This window comes from Paralichthys olivaceus, chromosome 10, assembly GCF_024713975.1.
Source record: "Paralichthys olivaceus isolate ysfri-2021 chromosome 10, ASM2471397v2, whole genome shotgun sequence".
NCBI classification, from domain to species: domain Eukaryota; kingdom Metazoa; phylum Chordata; class Actinopteri; order Pleuronectiformes; family Paralichthyidae; genus Paralichthys; species Paralichthys olivaceus.
Window position 1 is genome coordinate 254,682 of NC_091102.1, and position 23,329 is coordinate 278,010.

The following is a 23,329-nucleotide window of genomic DNA, read 5'->3' on the forward strand; positions in this document are numbered from 1 at the left end:
ACCAAAAACTGTTTTTATATCTGTAGCCTCGTTGATCTGCACAGCGACAGTCACATATTCTCAGACATTATAAATTTATTCATGAATTGGATCACGTGATTGACAGTTAGTTATCTGACCTTTGACCCTTCTCTTAGACCCTCCCAGCTCACCTGGAACCCCGGAGGTTAAAGACAAGACCAAGAGCAGCATCACGCTCAGCTGGACCCCGCCGGACAAAGATGGCGGCAGCCCCATCAAGGGTTACATCATCGAGGTCCACGAGGAGGGCTCTCCTGATTGGAGGAGGGTGAACCCCACCGACAAGCTGCACCCATCCACCGAAATCACCGTCCCCGACCTGAAGGAGGGCAAAAAGTGCAAGTTCCGTATTTATGCTGTGAACTCCGCCGGCAACTCCGAGCCCGCCAGGACGGCCGACATCCTGGTTCAGGACATCCTGAGTAAGAGTCACATGGTTCACAGCGATAACTGACCATGCTATTAATATATTAATATTCAGATAATGTGTCACTGATATTTAACCTGTTCATAAACAATTACTCCCAAACCAAACTTTTATGCTGATGATCTTAAACACAAACCCGTCATCTCGACAACTGCGATTATTGATTTAAACTCTGTTCTGATTCACTTTCACAAAGTCACACTGAACTTTGGGCTGAAAGATTAAACTCTGATAGTGGACCTGATTTTTACGATTCTGTGTTTACACTGAATGTCGTCATTGACATTGTCTTCACTTGGACAAACATGAGATCACGTCATATTCAAACAAACTGTTTGTCTTGCAGTCGAACCGACTGTGACTCTGGATCTGAGCGCTCATGACCTGATGAACTGCAGAGCAGGAACAACCATCAGGATTCCCGCTACCATCTCTGGACGACCTATTCCCAAAGTCACCTGGACCTTTGACGGAACGGCAGAGGCTGAGAAAAAGAACGAACTTCACACACTACCCATTGACTCAGAGGTCAGAATCTGAGAATCATACATTACATGAAAGTTATTTAAGATAATTTAAATGTAAACATTTCTAACTTCATGCTGCTGTTTTTCCTCAGATCTACTCCACCGACACAACCTCGGTGGTCGTGATCCCAGAAAGCAAACTGAACCACAGCGGCCGATACATCATCAATGCTGAGAGTTCCGCTGGTCACAAGGTTGTGAAAGTCAGGGTCAACGTGCTTGGTACGTAAAGATTAGGCGAATCAAAGAGTGGAAGGCAGTTTGGCTCATGAGACTGTGACACTAAGACAAAGAATCTACTGAGTCTGCTTTTTTTGTGTCATGGATCCACAGACCTGCCTGGACCTCCCAGAGACCTGAAGGTGAGTGATGTGACGAGAGGAACCTGCCGACTCACCTGGAAAGCTCCAGATTGTGATGGAGGTGACAGAGTGAAGAGCTACTTCATTGAGAAGAAGACAGTGGAGGGAAAAGCCTGGACCAAGGTACGATTCCACACCTTCAGTTTGATAAACTCCGAGCTGTTCACCTATTGACAATTAATGTCTGAGCCTGGTCGTGTTGTTTCAGGTGAACCCAGCCTGTGCTGCTCAGTCGCTGGTGGTTCCAGACCTGATAGACGGTCAGGACTACCTGTTCCGCATCCGAGCTGAGAACCGCTTCGGCTTCAGTCCGTTCATCACGACCATCGAGAGAACCAAAGCCCGAGATCCCATCCGTATGTTTCCTTTGCTTTAATATGACGTTAGAGAAAATCTTTGACAGTTGCCCTGACCTCACCTCTTTCCATGTGTGTACAGATCCTCCTGATCCTCCAACCAGGCTGAAGATTCAGAGCGTGAGGAAGGGCACAGTGACTCTGACCTGGAAGGCTCCGAAGAATGATGGCGGTTCGCCTGTGACCCACTACAGCGTCGATCTTCTCTGCTGGGAGGCCAGTAGCACCCAGAAGGAGTCATGGAGGAGGTAACTGAGCTTGACAGGTTTATTTGGTTTCAGTTTTGTGAAGATGATATAAAGTTGAGTGAAATCAGAATAAAGGTGTGAATGAGAGCTGTTTTCCGTCAGATCTGTTTTTATGAGATGTCCTTACTTGGCTGCAGGTGTAACAGAAGAGACGTGGACACCACCACCTTCAAGGTGGAGGATCTGACAGAAGGAGACGAGTATGAGTTCAGAGTGATGGCGCACAATGAGGCTGGAGCAAGCCGACCCTCGTCCACTGCCGGACCCATTGTCATCCAGGATCAGACCTGTAAGTTCAGCACCACAGACACTAGAGAGGTGCATGATGGAAAATGTAAGATCCAGCGTTTTTGGGATATTTTTACCGGTATCACAAATTTGAATGTAATGTTATTCAAAGTGTAAAGTCAAAATGATGGAATGACCCTTTGATTTAAATCAGTTTATGAATATTTGTTTTTTGCAGTTTAAGTTTGAATTTTATTAGATTTTTATTCTTTTAGCTTTCTAATAAATTGAGGCATTTATCATTTCAGATCTTCACTTTAAACAGAAAAGAGATTCAAATTAGAAACATAACCTGACATCCTTCGTCCTCAGGCGCTCCGTCCATTGAGCTGAAGGAGTTCATGGAGAGCGAGCAGGGTAGTGACATCAGTATCGTGGCCAAGATCCGCGGCTGTCCATTCCCCACACTCACCTGGTACAAAGCTCCACCCCACAAGTCTGACGACAAGGTTGAGGTTCAGTACGATGAGCACATCAACAAAATAGTGTCAGACGATAGCTGCACACTGCTCATCCAGCAGGGCAAACGCCCCGACACTGGCCTGTACACGCTGGTGGCATCCAACAGCCTCGGCAAGGCGTCAAAAGAAATGAGGCTCAACGTGCTCGGTATGAAAAAAAAGATCAGAACAACTTTTACTTTGATCCGATTCATAATGAATTATACTCCCAGGAGTCATTGAGATCAGTCACCTCAGGTTTGTGTTGTCTCTGACCAATTGTTGGTTCTCCAGGTCGACCCGGTCCTCCCTCTGCTCCCATTAAGTTTGAGGAGATTGGAGCAGAGAGGATCACACTCTCCTGGCTGCCACCAAAGGACGATGGAGGCTCCAAGGTCACAAACTATGTCATCTGGAAGCGGGTGGCAAGCAGGAACACCTGGGTGCCTGTCACCAACGAACCCAAAGACCGGATCTGGACAGTGGAGAGCCTGATGGAGGGACACGAATACGTGTTCCGGATCATGGCCCAAAACAAATATGGCGTTGGAGAGCCACTGGACAGTGAGCCCGAGGTCGCCCGGAACCTCTACAGTGAGTTGAGCTGTCGGTTTATTCGATGATAGAACAGATTACTGACACAGAACAGTCATATGATGAGTTTTAGTGTCATGTGATGTATATTTTTATATATTTTAATCTTTATTTAAAAGTGACAGTAGAGAAACAAACAGGAAATGATGTTGGACGAGAAGCGTCACATGACTGACCAGAACTGAAGCAGAACCATTGAGGTCATGCCTCCGGAGACAAATATCTTCATCCTCTAACCTCTGGTACTTCCTGTCCTGCAGCCGTCCCTGGCCAGTGTGAGAAGCCGACAGTCACCAGCATCACCATGGATTCTATGACAGTGAACTGGGAGGAACCAGAGGACGACGGTGGTACCCCCATCACTGGCTACTGGCTGGAGCGTAAAGAAACCACAGGCAAACGCTGGACTCGCGTCACCCGCGACCCCATCCGTCCCATGGGCATGGGCGAGTCGTTCGTGGTGAGTGGACTTATTGAGGGCTCCCAGTACCTGTTTAGGGTCACTGCCATCAATGCTGCTGGACCCGGACTCGCCAGCCCCCCCACAGACCCCATCTTTGCCAGAGACCCCATCTGTAAGTCGCATTCTTAAAAATAGAAAACGTTCATGTTTTAAACACAAAGTGACATGTTAACCACCTGTCATCCTCTCCCATAGCTCCGCCCTCTCCTCCAACCCCTAAGGTTTCTGATTGGACGAAGTCCACAGTGGACCTTCATTGGATCCCTCCCCTGAAGGACGGAGGCTCGAAGATCCTTGGCTACTGGGTGGAGTATAAGGAGGAGGGCACAGAGGCCTGGGTCAAGGTGAGAGGAAACACCTGAGCTGTTTTTTTAGGCTTGAAAAAAAGTCTGATAGTGTTAATTTAATCAACATGTGGTAAATTCTGCTGAGTCACAGTTTCTGCTTAAATCTTCTCTTTAGTTTCAAGTTGAGTTAAACAAAAATCATCTTAGATTAAAGATTCATCTTCAGAAAAGATAAAGAACATGTGAATCAAAGAACTGATTTTTTTATTGTTGTGGACCAACAGCAATAAATCAAAAGACGCTGATATTAATTTATTTTCTCTCAGTGTTGAACAATGTGATTATTATGTTGTAAGAAAAGAATCTCAACCTTAGAAACTGAATGTTTGTGTTTTTCAGGCGAAGGAAACTGAAATTCGTGGCACTCGTTTTGTGATCACTGGTCTGAAGACTGGCGGTCAGTACAGGTTCAGGGTAATCGCCTTCAATGCTGCCGGTAATGGTGAGCCAGGTGAAGTCCTGGAGGTGCTCGAGGTCAATGACAGAACCAGTGAGTTGAGGGTCATGAATTTATTTAACCAATCAAATCTTTGTTCTCTCAATGAAAAGCAATGAGAGAAACATCTGGATGTTCTGTAATGTAGAATTTCTTCCCTTCAGTTGCTCCTGAAGTCGACCTGGATGCTTCAGTCAAGGAGAGGATGGTGGTCCACGCCGGTGGTGTGATCCGCATCATCGCCTACGTGTCTGGCCAGCCGTCCCCAGACGTTAACTGGAGTAGAGATGGAGCTGCACTGCCGCCTGAAGCCAAAGTGGAGACGACAGCCATCAGCTCATCTCTGGTTATCAAACCCTGCACTAGGAGACACCTGGGCATTTATACACTGACTGCCAAGAACGCAGGAGGCGAGAAGACAAAGAATGTCACTGTGGAAGTTCTGGGTGAGTTTCAGATTTGATAAGAATGAAATATTTAGTCACATGGAAACAATGAAATGCTGTTTCTTTTCATTAAACCTGGTTGTCGTCCCTCAGACGTCCCTGGACCTGTTGGTATCCCCTTCACTGCAGAGAACCTGAGCACTGACTCCTGCAAGCTCAACTGGTTCTTCCCCGAGAACGATGGCGGCTCCCCCATCAGTAACTACATCATTGAGAAGCGTGAGGCTGAGCGTAAGGCCTGGACCTCGCTCTCCTACACCGCCAGCAGACAGAACGCCGTAGCTCATAACCTCACCTATGGAAAGGCCTACTTCTTCAGAGTGGCTGCAGAGAATGCCATCGGTATTGGACGCTTCGTGGAGACTGCAGCTGAAGTTGTGGTCAAGGAACCCATGAGTGAGTTTACTTAAATAGAGAAGTGTTAAGAAATTAGAACTTTAATTGATTGATTGTTTAACTTTGCTCACAAATAAAATTTCAACAGAAAATGACAAAACCCATCAAATAGCTAAAATAGTTCCATCTTCAGGAATAAAAAGAATAATTTCTTTCAGGTGTGCCTGAACGCCCTGAGGAGCTGGAGGTCACTAAGGTGACCAAGGACTTGATCAGCCTCACCTGGAAGGCACCCAAGTTTGATGGCGGCTCAGAAATCACCATGTACATCCTGGAGGCCCGTATGATTGGCAAAGACAAGTTCACCAGACTGACGAAGGAGAAGTTGATGGAGAGAAAATTCACCTTTGACGGCCTGAGGGAGGGCGATACCTACGAATTCAGGGTCATAGCCGTCAATGAGGTCGGACCCAGTAAACCATCATTCTGCACCAAACCAATCACCTGCAAGAACGAACTGGGTGAGGGCTTAGTAGAAACAGTCTTGTATATTATAATTTGTTTTTTTATTGATTGACAGCAATTAGCTTTGGTTGATTTGGAACTGAACCCACAGAAACTGAAAATACTGCCGATCTGTTCCATTTGAAGCATTAGGAGGTCAAAGGTCTCCTCAGAAATAATACTGAACATGTTTTGATTTGAAAGGAACAAGCCAGTATTATCAACAATAAGTAAAGGTGCATTGAAAGTTAAAGCTGCAACCAATGATAACTCATGTAAGTGAGGTACTGGAAGTATTTCATATCATATCAGGTCGTTATTCAATTACATTTTACAATTGTCTCTTTAGACCTAAACTTTAAGTTCAGAATGAATATGTTTTTCTTATTATTTATATAATAATCAAAAAAGATACACAAATAGAGGCACAAAGAAAATAAAACTTCATCTGACTCAGTCTTCATTTTCTGTTCTTTCAGAGCCACCGACCATCGAGGTGGACTTCCGTGATAAGATCATTATCCGTGTAGGAGAGAGCTGCCTGCTGCAGGGACGCTACACCGGCAAACCTTCTCCGTCTATTGTCTGGTATCGTGATGACAAGGAGCTGAAGGCCAACCAACACATCATGTTTAAGAACACGCTAACCACCATGTCACTGGGCCTGATGAAGGCACGCCGTGAGCACAGTGGCAGATACATGGTTGTGGTGGAGAACAGCACTGGATCCAGGAAGGGAGTCTGCAACATCACAGTTGTTGGTATGGAGGAAAAAAAACTTGCGGACGTAACTTGGGTCAAGACAAACTTGTAACAATAGATTGATAAAGATTCAGTGAATTAATGATCAATTTAGATAGAAAATAAAAGGGCTCTAAGAATAGATCCCTGTGGAACACCAAATCTAGCTGTGCCATTCATTCCCATAATTTTATTTTAAATTTTTTGTCAATCAAAGTTTTAACGAAAACAATCAACTGAACGTTTTTAGTATTTTCTCACTTTTCAGTTAATGTGACCACTGGCATTTACTGTCTTGCCCTCGAGAGTCATTTTACAGCCGCTGGTTCCAGAGAAGCTCTTGATTCATGAGCAGCAGATATCAGGTTGAACCAAGCGTTTCCTCTAAATGAGTCTTCACTTCACTTTAGTGGCGTTCATTCCCATATTAACTGCCGAAGCAGAAACAAGTTAAAGCTTCAAATGAGTTAGACAGTGATTGACCTCAACACAGATTCCTTATTTGGCGACTTTCTTTGCTTTATTCCCACAGACCGTCCTACCCCTCCTGTTGGCCCTGTGGTGTTCGAGGAGGTGCACAGGGAGTACATGGTTATCTCCTGGAAGCCTCCTCTGGATAGTGGTGGTGTGGACATCTCCAATTACATCATCGAGAAGAGAGACGTCAACCGAGATACCTGGACCACAGTGACATCTGCCACTACCAAGACCGTTTGCAAGGTGGGTCCAGATGGTTTAACTTTAAATTTATTTAAGCTGTTATGAAATCAGATCTTCAGGAGTCTAATGTTTTTCTGAAAAGCAGCTTAGTGAGTTTTACAAATGAGAGGTTTTTTTTTTTTTCTCTCAGATCCCGAAGCTGACGGAGGGCAAGGAATACATCATGAGAATCTCTGCTGAAAACTTGTATGGCATCAGTGACCCACTGGAGTCTGAGGAGATGAGAGCCAAAGACCTCTTCAGTACGTTCTACTCACTGATAAGACTTTTAGCTCATTTCTGAATTCTGAATAAATATTTTGGGAAATATTTATCAATTCCTGAAAGTGAAAACATGTGTATACTCTAACTTACTCAGTGTATTAAAAAGACTACATCCTTCTTTAAATCTTCTTTCTTCACTGGAAATGGACCCTGACCACATTGTTTTTGTTCCTGTGACTCCCCTGCAGGAGTTCCTGAGGCCCCTGAGATGCCGACAGTTCGGGAGGTGTATGCCACCAATGCTCTGGTGCTGTGGAACCGCCCTCGTGACGGAGGGAGGCCCATCACGAATTACATTCTGGAAAAGAAGGAGCCAGCAGCCAAGAGGTGGTCTAGAGCCACGAGAGACCCACTGTACCCTGCCACTCAATATCGAGTCCAGGACCTTCTGGAGGGCTGCGAGTATGAGTTCAGGGTCATGGCTGAGAATGAGCTGGGAACTGGAGACCCCAGCGTCCCCTCCAAACCAATCCTCGCCAAAGATCCTATTGGTCAGTGTGACACAAACTCATGACAAATATAGAAATTGTTTTGATGATTACACATTTTTAAATTATGAATGAGTGTTAATGTATTTGAAATAAACAAATGTGTAGAAAAGATACAAATAAATGCATTAATTCAAATTTGTATTTTTGTATAGTTTTCTGACAAAATTCAGTAGGTTTATTGTTTCTTCGTGTTTATGTGAAGGTTTGTTTATATCTGCAGGACATACAAGATAATATCCAGATACTTAAATAAAACAATATATATAAAACAATAAACAACTGACTAATTCTATATAAAACTAAATTTTTAAATGCTATAGAATTTGATGACTTTTCAAATATTTCATGTTTCCCTATTTTCTACAATCTTAACAACATGCCACCAAATTTAATCTCTGATATTTATGTTCTGTTCACAGTGCGCCCTAGTCCTCCAGTGACCCCCGAGGCCTATGATAAGACGAAGGACTCTGTCAGCCTGAAGTGGCAGATGCCCCGCCATGATGGCAAGGGCAGGATATTTGGCTACATAGTTGAGTACCAGAAGCCCGGCGCCGTAGAGTGGCTTCAGGCTAACGATACCCCAGAGCAGTGTCCCGACCTCCACTATGTGGTAACGGGTCTAAGTGATGGACAAGAATATTCTTTCAGGATCTTCACTGTCAATGCTGCCGGCAAATCTGACCCTGCCTACGTCAAGCAGTCCATCAAAGTCCATGACAGACTGGGTAAGAGGTCTATTTGTTACTTTGGTATCAGTTTGTGAAGCAGAAATAACTTTTTGTTTTCACCTCAAACTATGGCAACTCCAACCAATAACATGTCATGTGGTTGGAAATATGTCTATACGCCTATCCTATTTTATATATCACTCAGATTTAATACATTTGTTCCCATTTCTGTCCACAGAGGAGCCTGAGTTGCTACTGGATGCTAACATGGCACGTGACCACCTGGCAATGTTGGGCACAGACATCACCCTGAGCGCCACCATTAAGGGTATACCTACACCCACCGTTAGCTGGAAGAAGAACGATGGAGATGTTCCTTCTCACATCACTGTTGCCGTCACCGCCACTGGCAGCAAAGTCTTCATTCCCAAATGCGTCCGCCCGGACTCTGGGAAGTACACCATCACTGTGGAGAATGCCGCTGGAAAGAAATCAGCAACCGTTGCTGTGCTTGTGTTGAGTAAGTGAAACATTCACCAACTGACAGATTGACACACTTTGTGTTTACAATATTCAGTCATACCCGAAATGAAAACTAACTGGGTTGTGAAAAATGCCATCCTTGAATTTAACTCTAATCCACTTTTATTTCCCTCAGATAAACCTTCTCCTCCCAGAGACCTGGTGATCACTGAAGTGACCAGCGAGTCTGCCTACCTGACATGGAAGGCTCCTGAGGACAATGGTGGGGCTGTCATCTCCCACTATGTTGTACAGAAGAAGGACGTGGCCTCAGAGCAGTGGGTTCCTGTCTCTGCAGCCAATAAGAAGCTGAGTCTGATGGCCTTGTACCTGATGGAAGGAATTCAGTACCTGTTCAGGGTCGCTGCTGAGAACCAGTTTGGCAGAAGTGACTTTGTGATCACTAAGACGCCCATCAAGGCTGTCGATCCACTCTGTGAGTAAAACTCAGAGCTACATTATGTTGTCTCATTTGACTTTGCAAAATACCGATTTTTTATCATTTAGTGTGAATTCTAATTCTGTTGAATTCTGAGGGACCCACTCTCATTGGATATCCACAGTGTCAATCAGTACACTGTTATTTCACTTTGAAACAACAAAACAAAATAAACTAATGGTCATTGAGTTTGTCAACAGTTCTGTACCTTTATTTACATCCACCAATAATGAGTGATTATTTCCCCGTTCACCTCTCAGATCCTCCTGGTCCTCCCAAGAACCTGCACCACACTGATGCAGAAAAGACAGATGTGTGGTTGGTATGGGAGTGGCCTGACCGCACTGGTGGAAGTGAAATCACCGGCTTCATTGTGGAGCACCAGGAAGAGGGCCAGACTGACTGGGTCACATTCAAGACCGTGAGCAACAACCATGCCCACGTCACCGGGCTGGTGGAGGGCAAGACTTACCGCTTTAGGGTCAAGGCTCAGAACGCCATTGGTGTGAGCCGTCCAGACACTAGCATCCCTGTTACCTGCCAGGAGAAGACATGTAAGACACAAGATTTGTATGAAGTTGTTTCCTAATGTGAAAGCTGCTTCAGTTTTAATTTATAAGCTCAAAAACATTCTAATAATTTAACTGGTTTGTTCTCTTTCAGTGCCGCCAACTATTGAAGTTGATGTGAAGCTTATTGAGGGTCTTGTTGTCAAAGCTGGGAGCCCTATTGTCCTTCCAGGCAAAATGACAGGCATTCCCATTCCCACTGCTAAATGGATGACAGATGGCAAAGAGTTAGTGTCAGAAGGCCACTATCTCATAGTAACTGCTGGATCCTCCACCACCCTAAGTATCCCTGAATCCAAGAGAGGAGACACTGGAGAGTACATCCTCACTGTTTCTAATCCTTCAGGCAGCAAGACAGTTGCCCTGCATGTCACTGTCTTGGATCTTCCTGGTCCACCTATTGGACCCATCAATATCTTGGAGGTCACCCCTGATTTCATGATGATTCAATGGAGGGCGCCTAAGGATGATGGTGGCACACCCATCACTAATTATGTGGTGGAAAAGAAGGATGTGAAGAAACCATGGGAGCCCTGGTCTGTTGTTAGCTCCAGTGGCACCAGTACCAAGGCTAAGGTGTCCAGGCTGGAGAAGGGTCGTGAATACATTGTTCGGGTCCGTGCAGAGAACAAGATTGGCATTGGCGCTGGACTTGAGAGTCCTCCCACTATTGCTAAGCACATGTTCAACCCTCCTGGTCCACCAGGCCCGCCAGAGTGTTCTGATATCACAGAGAATGCTGTGACAGTAGAATGGACTTTGCCCGACTATGATGGAGGAAGCCCCATCAGTGGCTATGTGGTTGAACGCAGAGAAATGACAGGAAAGTGGATCCGTGTCAACAAAACTCCAGTGCTGGACCTCAGATACAGAGTCTCAGGCCTGTTTGAAGGCAACAGCTATGAATTTAGAGTTTTTGCTGAGAACATTGCTGGTATCAGTGAGCCTTCTCTCACCTCTCAACCTATCAAGGCCACACGCGCTATCACCAAGCCTGGCCCACCTGGTAATCTTAAACTGAAGGACTGGAGCAAATCATATGCTGAAATCTGCTGGACTAAGCCCACAAGAGATGGTGGCAGTCCCATTCTTGGTTATGTGGTTGAGGCTCAGAAGTCAGGAAGTGCCCAGTGGGACAGAATCAACAAGGATCTCATCAAAATGTGTGCCTACAGAGTACCAGGCCTGATTGAAGGAATGGAGTACAGAATTCGCATCAGGGCCACCAACAAAGTTGGAGACAGTGAACCAAGGGAACTCCCGGAGACCGTTTTGGCAAAGGACATCCTGGTGCCTCCAGAAGTTGTTGTTGACATTTCCTGTCGTGACTCCCTGACAGTCAGGGCAGGTCAGATCATCAGTTTGATCTCAAGGGTGAAGGGCAGACCGGATCCCGAGATCACATGGACCAAGGATGCCAGAGCCTTGTCAAGGGATAAACGCACTGAAATGAACAATAACTACCCTCTGTGTGAACTTGTAATCAATGAGGCAATCAGGTCGGACTATGGTAAATATGCAATTCTTGCCAAGAACAGCAGTGGACAAGCACAGGCCACAATTCTTGTCAATGTTCTGGACACACCAGGAGCTTGCCTGAACCTGAAAGTGTCTTATGTGACCAAGAAATCCTGCATGGTGTCCTGGGAGAACCCTGAGGACAATGGAGGCACTGAGATCACTCAGTACATTATTGAGCGCCGTCAGCCAAGCCAGAGAGGTTGGACAGTGGTCTCCAATGACTGCACCAAGCGCTTGATAAAGGCTCCTCTTACTGAGGGCTGTGAATACTTCTTCCGTGTCAGTGCAGAGAACAAGATTGGTGCTGGTCCACCTACTGAGTCCAAGACACCGGTGCTAGCAGTTGATCCAATTGAGAAGCCTGGCGAACCCATTGACTTCCATATTTCTGAGATTGGCAAGACCTTCTGCTTCCTCAAGTGGAGGAAGCCAGATTACGATGGCGGTAGTCGTAACCTAGGTTACCACATTGAGAAGAAACCAAAGGAGGCTGAGGAGTGGGAGAGACTCCACAAGGGTGCCATTAAGGAGACTTACTTCATGGCTGACAGATGTATTGAAAACCAGATCTACCTGTTTAGAGTTCAGACTAAGAATGAGGGAGGGGAGAGCAACTGGGTGACCACACCTGAGGTCCTTGTTAAGGAACTGCTTGTGGAGCCTGAGATCAAGATTAAACTTGATGGAACCCTCATTGTCAAGGCAGGAGACTCCATTCCTATCGAGGCAATAGTGAAAGGCAAACCACAGCCTGATGTCAAATGGACTAAGGATGAGAGCACAGAGGAGATTAAGAAGGGCCCCAGGCTTCAGATTGAAACAGGGGCGGACTTCTCAAAGCTGCTGTTTACCAATGCCAGGCGCAGTGACAGTGGCAAATATGTTATCTCTGCCTCAAACAGTGCAGGAAGCTGCTCTGCTCAAGCCAAGGTCAATGTACTGGATAGACCAGGAGCCATCAGGGACCTTAAGGTGTCTGGTATCACCAATGACCGGTGCCATCTGGCCTGGGAAATTCCAGAGGATGATGGTGGCTGTGATATCTACAACTACATCATTGAGAAATGTGAGACCAAGAAGGGAATCTGGTCCGTCCACTCCAATGCTGTAATCACAAATAAAGCTAAAGTTACTCGCCTTATTGAGGGTAATGTATATATCTTCAGAGTTCGTGCAGAGAATAAAATGGGTCCTGGTCCTGCCGTACAGAGTGAGACCATTGTTGCTGGCACCCAGTTCAGTGTACCTGATGCTCCCGAAGCACCAGAAGTCACCAAGATTGCCAAGGAGGAGATGACTGTGCAGTGGTCAGAGCCAGAGAAAGATGGAGGGAAGCCAATCACAGGTTATCTGTTAGAGAAGAGGGAGGAGCATGCCATTAGATGGTCTCCTGTAAACAAAGATCAACTCCCTGGAACTCGTTCTACAGTAACTGGACTCCTGCCTCTCCATGACTACCAGTACAGAGTCAAGGCTGTCAATGAAATTGGCATTGGCAGCCCAAGCAAGCCTTCACGTGCCATCACTGCCAAAGATTCAGTTGGTATGTAACCAATAACAATGTTGACATTATTGTAATATTTGTTGTTAAATGTAGTTCATGTTCTTTGCTACAGACAAAATCCATGGCTTCATGTTCGCTTATCGTTATGTCTTCTTACAGAGCCTCCTGCCCCTCCCACCAACTTGAAAGTCCTGGACAGCACCAAGTCAAGTGTCACCCTAGGCTGGACCAAGCCTGTATCTGATGGTGGAGCTCCCATTATTGGTTATGTTGTGGAGATGAGGATGCAGGGAGCTCCCAAGAAAGGAGATGATGGCTGGAAGAGGTGTAACGTAGCAGCTCAGCTGGTCATGTGTGAGTTCACAGTCACAAGTCTGGATGAGAAGCTTGTCTATGAATTCAGAGTATCAGCTCAGAACCAGGTGGGCATGAGCCTGCCCTGCAACCTGGAGGGTGCTGTGATCCCCAGAGAGATTCTAGGTGAGGACCTTTTTAAATTTTCATTATTTTTGAAGAAACCAAGTGACATCTCAGGTGTACCTGGGATGATGATTTAATGTGTAAATAAGACTATAAGATCCCATTGAGTTTTGATTTTTAATTTTGATCAAGCTGACACCTACACTCTTTTACCAACAGAGGCACCAGAGGTTGACTTGGATGCTAACCTGAAGCAGGGACTGACAGTAAGAGCTGGCTGTCCCATCAGGCTTTGTGCCACCATTAGAGGCAGACCGCCTCCCAAAATAACTTGGAGAAGGATGGGCATTGACAACGTGGTCAGGAGGGGAAAAGTTGACATCATCGACACTATGACCTTCCTGGTCATCGCCGACAGCACACGTGATGACACTGGCAAATATTGCCTGACTCTGCAGAGTCCTGCTGGGGAGAAGGCTGTGTTTGTCAACGTTAAGGTTCTAGGTTAGTGATGCTTTTTTTGAGTAATTAATGTTCAAATCACAAAATGTGTTATTTTCAGCTCAATCAAACAAAATCTCAACAAAATCTAAATGTCATTATTTATTTGCTTCTGACAGACACTCCTGGACCTGTAATGAATCTGGAAGCAACTGACATAAAACAGACATCCATCATGTTGTCCTGGAGTCCTCCAGAGAACAATGGTGGAAGTGAGGTCACTCATTATATTGTTGAGAAGCGTGAGATTGATCGTAAGACATGGGCAACTGTCAAGGCTGAAGTTCAGGGGGACAAGATTCCCTTCAAAGTCAGTGGCCTAATGCCTGGAACTGAGTACAACTTCCGAGTCACAGCCGTCAATGAGTACGGTTCTGGTGTTCCCAGAGCGACACCCACTTCCTACCTGGCTTCTGATCCTGTCAGTAAGTACCATCTCCTCATCACACAATGTGACACAAAGCCTCAGAACTCATACAACTGCTCATTGTGCTCAGTTGTCTCTTTTCTTGTTCATTAGTCATCAGAAACATTTGAACACACCTGTCTGATTTCTTTTTTTTAGGCAAGCCAGATCCTTGTGAAAAGATTGAGGTTCTGGAGATAACTAAGAACAGTGCCGCAATTGGCTGGGTCAAGCCTGCGAGGGACGGTGGTGCCAAGATCGATGGTTATGTGATTGAATATATTGAGGTCAAACCTCCTCCACCACCTCCAGCACCTTTGGAGGTTTGTTTCTGGGTCAAAATACCCTACCTTCATTTGACAGATATTCATGCTCTCATATCATTTTGCAGCACAACTTCCTTTCTTATTACTGTGTAAATGTGAGGCATGACTGGTTAATCTACAATGCTCAACTTGCCACAGGTTACAGAAGGAGAGGGGGCCCCTCCACCACCTCCTCCACCTCCAGTGGAAGAGGAAAAAGAGGATGAACCTGAAAAGGAGGTGTGGAATGCATACACAACAGTGAAAGGTTTGACAATCAGCATCAGTGGCCTGAAGGAGGGCAAGAGATACAAGTTCAGAGTGGCTGCCAAGAACATCATGGGCATGAGCTCATTCACAGAGACGAGGGAGCCTGTCGAGATCAAGGAACAGATGAGTAAGTTGTTTTGTCTGATTAATAAGGGATCATTAAGACGTAGTTTTGGCCATTATTCCACTATAGACATCAAGATAGACACTCAGCTCCCCCAGATAATCTGTTATCTTCTCATGTCTTGACCTGCAGTGGAACCAAAGATTGTCATGCCAGACACGGTGAGCGCCAGAGCCGGAGCCAAGCTCAGAGTGGAGGCTCTGGTGTCCGGAAAACCTTCCCCCGTTTGCAAGTGGATGCGTAGTGAGAATGCAGTTGTCCCATCCAGTCGTCTGGCAGTGCACCAGTCTGGCAACCTATGTGTCCTGATCATCAAAGATGTATCTAGGACTGACAGTGGAGAGTACAGTCTGATGGCTGAGAACAGCTCTGCAAAGGTGGTCCAGGCCCTGAAGATCATTATTAAAGGTCAGTGTCACCCACAAGAAGGTCATATGAGGAAATCAAAGTAATTTACATTTTGACGCTCAGCAAGAGAGAAATTGACTCATCTGACTTTTTTCTGTTTCAGATATCCCCGGTCCACCTGAGGGCCCTGTTGTCATTAGCGACATCGACTCTGATGCCTGCTCCCTGTCCTGGAACAAACCACTGGAGGATGGAGGAAGCAACATCACCAACTATGTGGTAGAGAAGTGTGACGTGAGCAGAGGTGACTGGATGACGGCTCTCTCTACCTGCTCAAAGACCAATTGCAGGCTTGGAAAACTAATTCCTGGAAAAGAATACATCTTCCGCATCCGTGCTGAGAACCGCTTCGGTGTGTCAGACTCCATTCAGTCTGACAGGATGGTTGCCAAGTTCCCCTTTGGTAAGTTTAAATTAGATATTTTTCCATGCAGGCCTTGCTTTAGATACAAGCCCTGTCTAAAGTTGAAAGTTTTTTTACATCAATTTGTTCTGTTTTGTCACAAGATGTCCCCAGTGAGCCCCTCAACTGCCGCATCAACAAGACCAACAAGGACTGCATGTTTGTAGCCTGGGATAAGCCGGAGAGTGACAGCGGCAGTCCCATTACAGGTTACTACATTGAACGTAAAGAGAGGAACAGCCTGTTGTGGGTGAAGGCCAATGACACAGTTGTCCGCACCACTGAGTACCCATGTGCTGGCCTCATTGAGGGCCTGGAATACACCTTTAGAGTGTCTGCCATCAACCGTGCAGGCCAGGGCAAACCAAGCAAGAAGACCGACTTTGTCACTGCCAGAACACCTGTTGGTATGTTTGCTGCCAGCACCTATGCAACAATCTTTTTTTATTTATTTAATCTCTTTTCTTAACCCCTGCTCATGTTCTGTTTGTTTCACAGACACACCAGGTAAACCTGAGATCTTGGATGTAGCCAAGAACTCTGTCACTCTGGTTTGGACCCGTCCCAAGAATGATGGCGGAAGTAAGATCATTGGCTACTATGTTGAGGTCATGCGGGTGCCAGGAGACACTTGGATCCGCTGCAACACCAGCAGTCAGAATGTACCAAGGGAGGAGTATACGGTTACTGGTCTGGAGAGAGACCTGACCTACCAGTTCAGAGTCATTGCCAAAACCGCGGTCAACATGAGCAAACCATCTGAGCCCTCAGACCCTGTCCTGGTCTGTGCTGAGAATGGTGAGGTTTTTATTTACAAATCTGAAACCACAGTAATAACAATGTCACAGTGTTTTAAGTTTGACAACCAAAATATTTGGAAGAAAGTAGACCTCAGCATTAGACTTATTTATCTTATCTTTAAACACAGTTCCTCCGAGAGTGGAGCTCAATGCCAGGATGCAAAAAGGTTTTAAGGTGAAGGCTGGAGCCACAGTTCTCCTGGAGGCTGAGGTGTTTGGCAAGCCCTTGCCCAGAGTGACCTGGAAGAAAGCTGACGACAGCTTGAAGTCAGGCGAAGGCCAGGTCATCACCCAGCAAAGGCATCACTTCCAGCTTGAGATGACAGGTGTCACCAAGGAACACACAGGGACTTACACCATCCTGGCTGAGAACGCCAGTGGCTCCAAGACTGCTGAGATTGAAGTCAATGTTCTGGGTGAGTACTTTTGTCTTTTCTTTAGGGACAGTTTCTGAAACTCTTAACAAGATAAAACTTGTAAGTTTTTCACAATCTGTCAACTGTATTCTACATGATGTACCCACAGCTTTACCAATCAGCATGTTGTGTTCAGTTTGCTGATACGGTGTATTTTTTGTATCCTTAGACGTGCCTGGCCCTCCTGTTGGTGCCAAATACACTGAGGTGTTCGCCACCAGTATCAAGCTTTTGTGGGAGCCGCCTTTGAAAGACGGAGGGGCCCCCATCAAGGGCTATATTGTGGATAAGCGTGAGACCAGCAGAGCTACTTGGGCCCAGGTCTCCACCAAGATCAAGGGTGATGTCCTTGAGTTTAACGTGGAGAAGCTGATCAATGGTCGCGAGTACCAGTTCCGAATCCGTGCTGAGAACATGTGGGGAGTTGGAGACCCCCTCATGACGAACCCGGTTATTGCCAAGAACCCATTCAGTAAGTCATTACCAGCATTTTGTCTGGGTCGTTACAGATTCAGATTGCCTTTATTGTCATTGAATGTGACTCAACGAAATTTTGATTGCTACGCCCCGTGGTACAACAAAAAAACAACATGTAATGACAAAAAAACAAGTAGTGACACAACAACATGTAATGACACAGAATATATGCAATAAATACAGTATGTAAAATGTAAACAGGTGACCAAAGTGCGGAGTGCATGATTGCAGTGCCAGTAGTCATTTTCAGACTCCCATTATTGTAAGTGGGAGTGCTTGCGTGTGGATGCAGGGAAAGTGGTATGTGTGAATGGGGTGTGTGTGAATGCGTGTGTGGCTGCGGGGGGGTGAGTGTGTGAATGTTGCTGGTAATTACAACATCATTGAAAAACTGTAGCAAGTAGTGCTACAGATTTAATGTGATCCGAAATGGTTACAGAAATTATATGAGCAGCAGCTGTATTGCCCAAAACTTGTTGTGACACTGAGTCAAAACTTTCTTATCTGCTGGTTTCACCAACAGCTGTCCCTGGTCCTTGTGAGGCCCCAGTGATCACCAATGTGACCAAAGATCGTATGACTGTGAGCTGGAAGGAGCCTGCTGATGATGGAAAGTCTATCGTCCTGGGCTACATGCTGGAAAAGAAAGAGGCCAAGGTGTTGAACTGGACAAAGCTGAACAGGAAGCCTCTGACCGAAAGGACCTTTGATGTTACAGGCCTTGCAGAGGGAGCTGAGTATGAGTTCAGAGTTATAGCAGTCAATATTGCAGGGTTTGGCAAACCCAGCGAGCCCTCTGCTGGCACCACTGCACAGAACCCCATCAGTAAGTCCCATCATTTCTAAAAATATCTCCTTCTTATAGCTTAAGAAGGTGTGTTTGATCTTTTATATGTAACTTAAACTGGATCAATGTGCTCTTCCCCAGCTCCGCCTGGCCCTGTTGTGAATCCCAGTGTGAAGGACACCTTCATCAGCGCCATCAGTCTCACCTGGACTGCCCCTGCCAACAATGGTGGAAGCCCCATCATCGGATACTTGGTGGAGTGCAAGAGAACTGACACAAAAGACTGGATCCGCTGCAACGTCCCCAGGAACCTGCAGGACACCAACTTTGTCATTCAAAACCTCATTGACAAGGCTGAGTACCAGTGCCGCATCACTGCCGTCAACAAGGTTGGCTTCAGCGAGCCAGTTGAAGTACCTGGCAAACATGTTGCCAAGGACATCATTGGTATGTATACAAAAATTGAATTAACTTAATTCTTCCAGTTGTTCAATTTGCGTTAGTCTCACATTCTGAAAGAAACACACAGTTTTACATTCTGTAGTTCCATATTGTTTTAATGATGCATCATGTTCTAGCACTGCCTCTGTACAGTCACATGTCACATTGCAGTCATAATAAGAAAAGCAAGACTTTCCTCACACTGTCATTTCTAAAACTGTCCTCTGTATTTTTTTGTGTAGTTCCTCCAGAGGCAGAGCTGAGTGCAGCGCTAAAGGAAGTCCTGGAGCTGCGCGCGGGCACCACCATGAGACTGCAGGCCACCATCAAGGGTCGTCCCACTCCCAAGATCACCTGGGCCAAAATGAACACCAACATCAAGGACCGCCAAGGCATCATCATCAAGTCCACCAACACTGACACCATGGTGATGGTGGAGAATGTCAACAGATATGATGCCGGCAAATACATTCTGAACCTGGAGAGTTTGGCTGGCATGAAGATGTACACAATTGTTGTCAAGGTTCTAGGTTAGTGAAGGACATACATGAACTGATCAGAAACAGGACCGAGCTGATATATGAAATGAAAATTGGGCTTTAGTCGATACATGTTGAAAGTTTAATTGTATTTCAACAGACACTCCTGGACCTCCAGTCAACCTGGTGGTGAAGGAGACATCCAAAGACAGTTCTTCCATCTACTGGGATGCTCCTCTGATTAATGGTGGCCACGAAATTACCCACTACATTGTGGAGAAGCGTGATACTGAGAGGAAGGCCTGGTCCATGGTCTCCAACAACTGCGCCAAGACAGCATTCGAGGTGCCAGACCTGGATGCTGGACGATCCTACTGCTTCAGAGTGTCAGCAGTCAACCAGCTTGGTACCGGAGAGTACTGCGAAACAGCCGATTCAGTCAGAGCAACAGGTGAGTTGGATGATAGCAAATTTTGTTGTTGGATGTCCTTTGTTTATTGATCTAGCAAATATTATTCTCACTTTGTTCATTTTACTTTTCTCAGAGGAGCCTGGGCCTGTCATGGACTTCAAGACCCTGCTGGTTACTAAAGACTCTTGCACTCTAAGCTGGAAGAAACCACTCACCGATGGTGGCAGTCGCATTATCTGCTATGTGGTAGAGGTTCTCAATGGTGATGACAAGTACAAGGAGCTAATGAGGTCCAAGAATATGCAATACAGTGCCAAGGACTTGGTGGAGGACAGAGAGTACACCTACAGAGTCAAGGCTGTTAATGACTCAGGAGAGAGTTCTGCCAAGGAGCTGAAAGTGGTTGCTAAGGACCAGATCAGTAAGTGTTTTTATTTATGAAACTTTCAGACTGAAAGCTATTTAGAAATTTGTTTATAATAAAATATTAAAATATTTTTTTCTTTCCGTCTGCAGTTCATCCAAGCTGTGACTTGAAGGAGCTTCCCAACATGTGCTACATTGCCAAGGAGGGCAGCAATGTTCGTCTGAAGATCCCGATCATTGGTAAACCTACGCCCAAGGTCTCCTGGAAGAAGGGAGATGATGAAGATCTGACAGACACTGGCCGAGTGTGTGCAGAGTCTTCTGCAGTCAACACCACCCTCCTGATCAGGGACTGCCAGAGGAGTGATGCCTCCAAGTATACCATCACCCTGAGAAACAGTGCTGGGAGCAAGGAGTCCACCATCTTCATCAGGTAGAGATCAAATTATACCATGGCATGTAAAACAACATAAAAACTATGTTCCCGATTAAATACTGGTAGCAATTAAACACATAACAAAAAGTGAACAATTTATATTATTTTACGTTTCTCCTTTTAGGGTGGTGGGTAAACCTGGCATCCCTATTGGACCCATTAAGTTCAAAGAAGTTACTGCTGATGGTGCTACACTCAAGTGGGCCGTTCCTAAGGACGACGGTGGCTCAGAGATCACCAACTATATCTTGGAAAAGAGAGACTCAGTGACCAATTTGTGGGTGACTGTGTCCTCCACTGTGGAGACCAACACCATGAGAGTGACCGGTCTCCATGAAGGCACAGAATACATCTTCAGAGTCTGTGCTGAGAACAAATATGGTGTTGGAGAAGGACTCAAGTCTGAGCCCATTGTTGCTAAACATCCATTCAGTGAGTGACTATAACATATTTAATAGCTAAGGATGGTAAAGTATTGAAATTTAGTTTTTTCTGACTGTTGTATTTTCACTGTTTTTCCACAGATGTTCCTGATGCTCCTCCTCCTCCTCAGATCATGAACATGCGTCACAACTCAGCTTACCTGGCCTGGTCCGACCCCAGGAAGACAGGAGGATCTCCCATCACAGGTACAGTCATCTTGAACTCATGTATGATTTGCCAAGCATTTTTTCTTCACTTGTTATTGAACTTTAATTGATAATTATATTATTGTGTGTGCCATGTGAGCTTATTATGGATTTCGCCTTTCCATCTTTGGTACAACATTCAGGTTACCATGTTGAGTTCAAAGAGAGGAACAGTATGTTGTGGAAGAGGGCGAGCCCAGTTCCCTTAAAGATGAGGGAACACAAGGTCACTGGGTTGACTGAAGGCTTGGAGTACGAGTTCAGGGTCATGGCAATCAACCTGGCTGGCATTGGCAGACCGAGTGCTCCCACTGATCCACAGGTGGCCCTGGATCCCATTGGTGGGTATAAAACATATAAAAGTGGCTTTCAAGTATAATAAAATACTAATTATGCAGAGATACAAAACTACATTTATATTTGATATCTGTATCTTTAGATGCTCCTGGTAAACCTGATGTCATCAGCATCACCAGGAGCTCCGTGACACTCCAGTGGACTGAACCACAGTTCGATGGAAGCCACAGGCTGACTGGCTACATTGTTGAGAGGCGCGACCTACCGTCTAAGATCTGGGTCAAGGCTAATAATGTGAATGTTGTGGATCCTGCATTTACTGTCACTGAACTGCAGGAGGGCTGCAAATATGAGTTCCGGATCAGGGCGAAGAATGCTGCTGGTGCTCTTAGCCCACCCTCTGAGCAGACAGATACCATCATCTGCAGAGATGAATATGGTGAGATCAACATGTAAAACAGTGTTAAAACCATCAGTTGAGACAATGTTACACTGAGTTAGAGACTGTGCATACTGCTTGAAAAATTAAATGGTTCCTGTTTCCTCCAACAGCGGCACCAACCATTACCATTGATGCTCATGTGTTGGAGGGTCTGACCGTCCGAGCTGGCGATACCATTGTCATTACTGCCACAAGCATAGTTGGCAAACCTGCTCCAACCTCATGCTGGTCAAAGGGAGGAAAGTACTTGAAACCCTCGGACCTTGTTCATATTGAGACCACTGCAACTTCCTCTACTCTGTCCGTCAAATATGCCAGCAGGAAGGACTCAGGGGAGTACATCATAACTGCCAGCAACCCCTTCGGTGTAAAGGAGGAAACTGTCAAGGTCAAAGTTCTGGATGTTCCTGGTACTCCTGGGCCTATTGAATGCAGTGGTGTCTCTTCTGAAAAGGTCACTCTGACATGGGCAGCTCCTACTGAGGATGGAGGCTCTCCTATCAAATATTACACCCTGGAGAAGAGGGAGACCACCCGCTTGCTCTGGACTGTTTTGGAAGAAAAGGTCATTGACTGTCACTATGTGGCCAACAAGCTCATCCAGGGCAACGAGTACTTCTTCAGAGTCTCTGCTTTGAACCAGTATGGTGCTAGCGAGCCATCTCACTCTGAGGCCGTCAAGATGGTTGATAGATTCGGTACGCACCGTTTATATTCTTTACTGCATTTTTCATTCTGCATTTGTGTCTATTACCACTGGAGGAATACAGACAAATACGATTTATTCATGAGTTTCTTTTATCAAAACGTTTAGGTCCTCCTGGTCCACCATCTAAACCAGAGGTTGAGAAAGTGGATGGACATTCAGCTACTGTAACCTGGAGGAGACCAACTGAGGATGGCGGAAGTGATATCATAGGTTACTGTGTTGAGAAAAAGGAGAAAAAGGCTATGAGATGGATCAGGGCCTCAAAGAAATCTATTGCTGAGCTCAGTTATGAAGTCACCAGTCTAACTGAAGGCATGGAGTATGAGTTCCGTGTTTTTGCTGAGAACAAAGCTGGCTTTGGAGAGCCAAGTGAACCATCTATGCCTGTTAGAACAATAGTTGCTGTGGGTAAGTAAAAAAGTATTTAATCTGGTAACAACAAACTGGCCATCAAACAACCAATTTAATTATTCAATTATGTTCATATAATTAGATTAAATGAAACAGTTTTTACAGAATGTTGTATTCAGTATTTGTAGGGTTTATGTGTATTCAAGACTAACC

At 45.6% G+C, this 23,329-nt stretch overlaps 1 protein-coding gene across 2 annotated transcripts in view; it reads left to right on the forward strand.

Moving 5' to 3' along the window:
• LOC109642081 (titin-like) overlaps positions 1 to 23,329 on the forward strand; it is a 165,684-nt gene that overhangs the window by 97,545 nt on the left and 44,810 nt on the right. For both annotated transcript variants that reach the window (XM_069532619.1, XM_069532620.1), the window contains 47 exons: positions 138 to 443; positions 795 to 976; positions 1,068 to 1,197; positions 1,309 to 1,460; positions 1,546 to 1,693; positions 1,776 to 1,941; positions 2,079 to 2,230; positions 2,542 to 2,838; positions 2,964 to 3,263; positions 3,524 to 3,838; positions 3,922 to 4,070; positions 4,413 to 4,563; positions 4,674 to 4,955; positions 5,049 to 5,351; positions 5,510 to 5,812; positions 6,275 to 6,556; positions 7,069 to 7,256; positions 7,387 to 7,498; positions 7,709 to 8,011; positions 8,431 to 8,739; positions 8,921 to 9,202; positions 9,341 to 9,640; positions 9,904 to 10,197; positions 10,307 to 13,276; positions 13,397 to 13,717; positions 13,877 to 14,161; positions 14,278 to 14,583; positions 14,724 to 14,887; positions 15,029 to 15,266; positions 15,396 to 15,671; positions 15,775 to 16,074; positions 16,179 to 16,481; positions 16,573 to 16,872; positions 17,003 to 17,290; positions 17,460 to 17,762; positions 18,291 to 18,593; positions 18,696 to 19,001; positions 19,238 to 19,525; positions 19,635 to 19,925; positions 20,020 to 20,307; positions 20,403 to 20,685; positions 20,813 to 21,120; positions 21,213 to 21,317; positions 21,461 to 21,658; positions 21,757 to 22,053; positions 22,167 to 22,754; positions 22,871 to 23,173. In XM_069532619.1, the coding sequence (XP_069388720.1) occupies positions 138 to 443; positions 795 to 976; positions 1,068 to 1,197; positions 1,309 to 1,460; positions 1,546 to 1,693; positions 1,776 to 1,941; positions 2,079 to 2,230; positions 2,542 to 2,838; positions 2,964 to 3,263; positions 3,524 to 3,838; positions 3,922 to 4,070; positions 4,413 to 4,563; positions 4,674 to 4,955; positions 5,049 to 5,351; positions 5,510 to 5,812; positions 6,275 to 6,556; positions 7,069 to 7,256; positions 7,387 to 7,498; positions 7,709 to 8,011; positions 8,431 to 8,739; positions 8,921 to 9,202; positions 9,341 to 9,640; positions 9,904 to 10,197; positions 10,307 to 13,276; positions 13,397 to 13,717; positions 13,877 to 14,161; positions 14,278 to 14,583; positions 14,724 to 14,887; positions 15,029 to 15,266; positions 15,396 to 15,671; positions 15,775 to 16,074; positions 16,179 to 16,481; positions 16,573 to 16,872; positions 17,003 to 17,290; positions 17,460 to 17,762; positions 18,291 to 18,593; positions 18,696 to 19,001; positions 19,238 to 19,525; positions 19,635 to 19,925; positions 20,020 to 20,307; positions 20,403 to 20,685; positions 20,813 to 21,120; positions 21,213 to 21,317; positions 21,461 to 21,658; positions 21,757 to 22,053; positions 22,167 to 22,754; positions 22,871 to 23,173 (15,018 nt within the window). The remainder of the gene's footprint in view (positions 1 to 137; positions 444 to 794; positions 977 to 1,067; positions 1,198 to 1,308; positions 1,461 to 1,545; positions 1,694 to 1,775; positions 1,942 to 2,078; positions 2,231 to 2,541; positions 2,839 to 2,963; positions 3,264 to 3,523; positions 3,839 to 3,921; positions 4,071 to 4,412; positions 4,564 to 4,673; positions 4,956 to 5,048; positions 5,352 to 5,509; positions 5,813 to 6,274; positions 6,557 to 7,068; positions 7,257 to 7,386; positions 7,499 to 7,708; positions 8,012 to 8,430; positions 8,740 to 8,920; positions 9,203 to 9,340; positions 9,641 to 9,903; positions 10,198 to 10,306; positions 13,277 to 13,396; positions 13,718 to 13,876; positions 14,162 to 14,277; positions 14,584 to 14,723; positions 14,888 to 15,028; positions 15,267 to 15,395; positions 15,672 to 15,774; positions 16,075 to 16,178; positions 16,482 to 16,572; positions 16,873 to 17,002; positions 17,291 to 17,459; positions 17,763 to 18,290; positions 18,594 to 18,695; positions 19,002 to 19,237; positions 19,526 to 19,634; positions 19,926 to 20,019; positions 20,308 to 20,402; positions 20,686 to 20,812; positions 21,121 to 21,212; positions 21,318 to 21,460; positions 21,659 to 21,756; positions 22,054 to 22,166; positions 22,755 to 22,870; positions 23,174 to 23,329) is intronic.